This window comes from Gavialis gangeticus, unplaced genomic scaffold, assembly GCF_001723915.1.
Source record: "Gavialis gangeticus isolate Ggan-Ray unplaced genomic scaffold, GavGan_comp1, whole genome shotgun sequence".
In the NCBI taxonomy this organism is placed as follows: Eukaryota; Metazoa; Chordata; order Crocodylia; family Gavialidae; genus Gavialis; species Gavialis gangeticus.
In genome coordinates this window covers 145,369,897-145,373,791 of record NW_017729025.1, presented here as the reverse complement: position 1 = coordinate 145,373,791, position 3,895 = coordinate 145,369,897, and the positions used below count along the sequence as shown (strand labels likewise).

The window sequence follows — 3,895 nt, the reverse complement described above, 5'->3', positions numbered from 1 at the left end:
CTGTTTTGGGCAGGCCCCAGCCAGCTCCAGGCTGCACATGCACAGCGCAGGGCTGGCTGGAAACTGTCCTGGTCAGGGGCAGGTTGTAGCCCCATGCCCTGATCGGGTGATTGAGGCATGGGGCCTGCATGGAGCTGTAGGGGTGAGGTAGGTCCCAGCCTCCTGCCCCAATCTGCCGGTGGGGCAGCTAGCAGCGACCTGCCCCTCCTTGAGCCAGAACCAGGAGCTCCCTGATGCAAGGGCAGGGGGACATTGTTCTCACCTCAGCAACAGGCAGCCCCCGGGGCCAGGAGACTACTCCCTGCCAGCCCCTGGGCTAGCACCCAAGGGGAGCCTGGAGCTCCCCCTGGTGGCAGCAGGGGCCCATTGCAGGGCTGCAGGAAACGGTACAAATCTGATCCCTAATTCCTGCAAGTGTAGACACTGCCCAAAAACCCTTACTTTGGCTTATTTTATAGTAAATCTAGGCCAGATTAAATGCATGTGTAGATGGGCCCAGTATCACTTTAGTACACATTTTACTGATGTGTGTAAATATTTAAATACACTTAAATAATTTCAAACCTTTTTCTTTTCTTCTCTTTCTTTTAGTAAAGTGTCTCTGTCTACCAATTTGACCACAGTTGGGAGTCCTGGAGGAAAAGAAAGAAAACAAATGCTGATCCCAATATTCACATTTTCTTGATTTATCAAAGATTATTTTAAAACATGACCTATGTTGGCTTACTCAAGATTACTGTGTTTAATGTCTGTCAAGTTATGATTCCCTATTACTCTTCGGCATGTTTGAATTTTTCAATATCTTAAAAAAAGAATTCACTACATTTCTACGGTTTTCAGTACATGTGGTTAGCTACCTTCATGATCTTCAAATCGAACTCCAAGCTCAGGAAGGATGTTATCTCGAAGAGCATCGCTCAACTGCAGGACTTCAGCAACTACCATACAAAGAAAACTAAATTGTTGATGCATGTTTCAAAAGAAAATGTACTTCTCTTCAAAAGTTATTTAATTGCAGGCAAAAAATTAATACTCTTTCATATAATTACACCAATAAAAGATTTTTTTGTATGGTCAATTTATGTGAGGTTACTCATTGCACCCTCTCATTGCAGTGTAACCTTCTGAGCCTCTATCCTATATAACATCAAGACAAAAGAGCAAGCATGTGTTTTTCAGGAGACAGACTTGAAATGTATGCACTCATCCCAATATTCCACAATTGCTCTTGGAAACCAACAGAACACTTCAGCTCTGTGATACAGTCTGCTTCCAGAACCAGCAGTCCTATACTAGCTGGATATCATGTGGCATTACAATGCATGATTTTTCTCCTAACTAGAATTCAGTCTAAATATCAACAGAAAGGTCATGTGCAAGTCTGACCTTCTCTACCTCATGAATGTCTCCTGAAATTGCAAAAGCATGTTACGAACTATTACTTCACCATTCCATTTAAGGATGAACTGTAACCTTGGTGTGACTCTAACAGCTGTAATTAAGACCACAGAAATTATCACACTGAATCAAACCACAGTTGTTTTTTATAAACAGTTTGGAAAACAAACAATAAGTATTATTAACCCTTCCTCCCAAAATCACCAGATGTCAAATAAAAGTGAATGGCAAGACAGCAAGCCTCTTTCACAAAAGATGAATACAACTACAAGGTAGGTGAAACTGGCCATATTTGGTCATAATGTTTGATGCCCATTATTAGGTGCGATTTCTCAGGCCTCCAAGGATCAATGCTCCACTGTGGAAGGTGCAGTCCACACATCCTGAAGAGTCTGCAATCAGCACTAAATGACAATGTACAAGTACAGCAAACAAGTCTAACAGTGGGGAAGGAAAGATGAGTTACCAGGCATAAGTGCTAGAAAGACTTATTGTGCAGAAAACAGCAGCATACCACCTACGTAGCCATTATCTGCTTAGAAAATAATTTAGTATACTTTAAAGCTTTTTAATAAAGGGAGCTTAATTGCTGAGCTTGGGATAACATTTTCATTCACTTATTTTAAATCTCTAGCCCTGTCTAATCAATCAAGCATACATTAAGGCTCCTTTGAAGTCTGCTTCTAACTGCCTTAGTCATGTGCTCTAAACTCTGCTGAAGAATCTAAAACGAAGAAGGAAGATAAATTTAAAGGTAGGCAGCCTTAATGTTTAATATTGATTTGCTAATTCAGATAGGCATTTAACAAATCTGTATTGGCATTTTGTATCTAACACAACATTTTGAGGAACATTTTTGTTGGCAGCCTTGTCTAAGTTTTTGTTTTAGCTCACAAAGCAGGTAAATGGAATTAGTGAAATGAGGAATGACAAAAACCAAGGGAACCCTACATATCTTTACTTTCAGTATTTTAACTTGTTAATTATTAGAATTCTGTAGAGATGAAGCAATTTTGTTCAGTATCACTTTCTGTGGTCAAGTCTTTCAGGATCTTTGCTAAATAAATAAAACTATTACAGTCTTTTCAATGAAATGTTTACTAATAACTCTGTTTCCTTTATGGAACTGCCATTTTTTTAGCTTCTACTACAGCTGCATGCCCTATTATTAAATGCACCATTTCTTGACCCAGTTGACACTAACCTAGTCCATTGTGAAAGTAACAGTTTGAGGCAACTACAGTGACTGCATCCACCCCATTCTCCATTGCAGGTGTATTTATGAGGATAACACAATGTTTTTTCTTTTTATTATCCATCTCCTTCCAGCCCTCTCCAAGTCAGGCAGTTGCAAAATCTACTTTCCCTCTCTGCTCCTTTGATCTTAAATAAAATGGCCACAGGAGATGCTCGTATACACGGCTATAAGTACAGGAAGTGGTTTGTCATTCCAGCCCTTGTTTTTTTCCTGGTCTCACCATTTTCAGTTCAACTACAAAAGCAGATCTCATGCAACACAGAGCTACCAAAAGATAGCTCCTGTACCAGTTGTAGGAAGGGCTCGCGTGGCATGGATGCCAAGGAGCACAATTGACAGCCCTGAGGTCACAAGTTGGAGGCCACAGCAGCAGCACTCATGGCATGGCCCTGTCAGATTCCAACAAATTTACAAATTCTGCTAAATACCTTGTCACACAAGGACATAAAAAAGGAAAGGACTAGTTATAGAAACCTGGTGACTGGGAAATAATAAACCCAAGAAGAAAAGTAAAAATTGTTAAGAAAAAGCAGAGAAGAAAAAAGACCAGAACAGGAAAGAAGCAACAGCAGATGGAAATTTAAAAAGATCTAACACTTCAACAAAGGGCATGGCACAAGGATGCATGTTTTAGGCCCCTGGCATGCAACAAATTGTAATGTCACAGGTTTAACTGATTTATTACATGATAAAAATAGTAAACTGCATTTAAATGTCGAACATCTCTGTGAATGGCTTGTATTGCAAGTTAATTATAAGAAGTGGCATGTTAGTTTAAAGGTGCCCACTTAAATTTCCTGACATGGGGGGAGGCATGAATAACACATGGAGGCTGGTGGGGCACAGTGACCACCCACAGGCAGCGGTGGCAGTGTTGGCAATGGGGGCAGCGAGCAGGGACTGCTTGCAGGCGGCCACGATGATGTCGGCGGGGAGGGCAGGCCAAGTGGAGACTGCATGCAGGCGGCCACAGCAGCATCGGTGGTGAGCGGGGAGGGGGTGGGGGGTTGGCAAGCAGTGGCCAGCGAGTGGGGACTGCCTCCAGCCACTGTCCATGCTGTCAGCAGTGGTGAACAGAAACTGCCTTCAGAAGCTGGCGGCAGCTTGTCTTGGGGGGGGCATGTGACCCCGTGCCCTCCCTATGCGCTACCTATAGGGGGAGGCTATCACCAGAGCTAGGGACAGACATTACACACGAATCTGGTTTAAGTAATCAGAAACTGGTTTAAACCTGTAACA

General features: G+C 42.4%; 1 protein-coding gene across 2 annotated transcripts in view; it reads right to left on the bottom strand.

The window, feature by feature from the left end:
• Positions 1–3,895, bottom strand: part of CARS (cysteinyl-tRNA synthetase) — a 67,199-nt gene that overhangs the window by 10,906 nt on the left and 52,398 nt on the right. For both annotated transcript variants that reach the window (XM_019519710.1, XM_019519711.1), the window contains 2 exons: positions 858–938; positions 565–632 (listed from right to left, as the gene is read on the bottom strand). In XM_019519710.1, the coding sequence (XP_019375255.1) occupies positions 565–632; positions 858–938 (149 nt within the window). The remainder of the gene's footprint in view (positions 1–564; positions 633–857; positions 939–3,895) is intronic.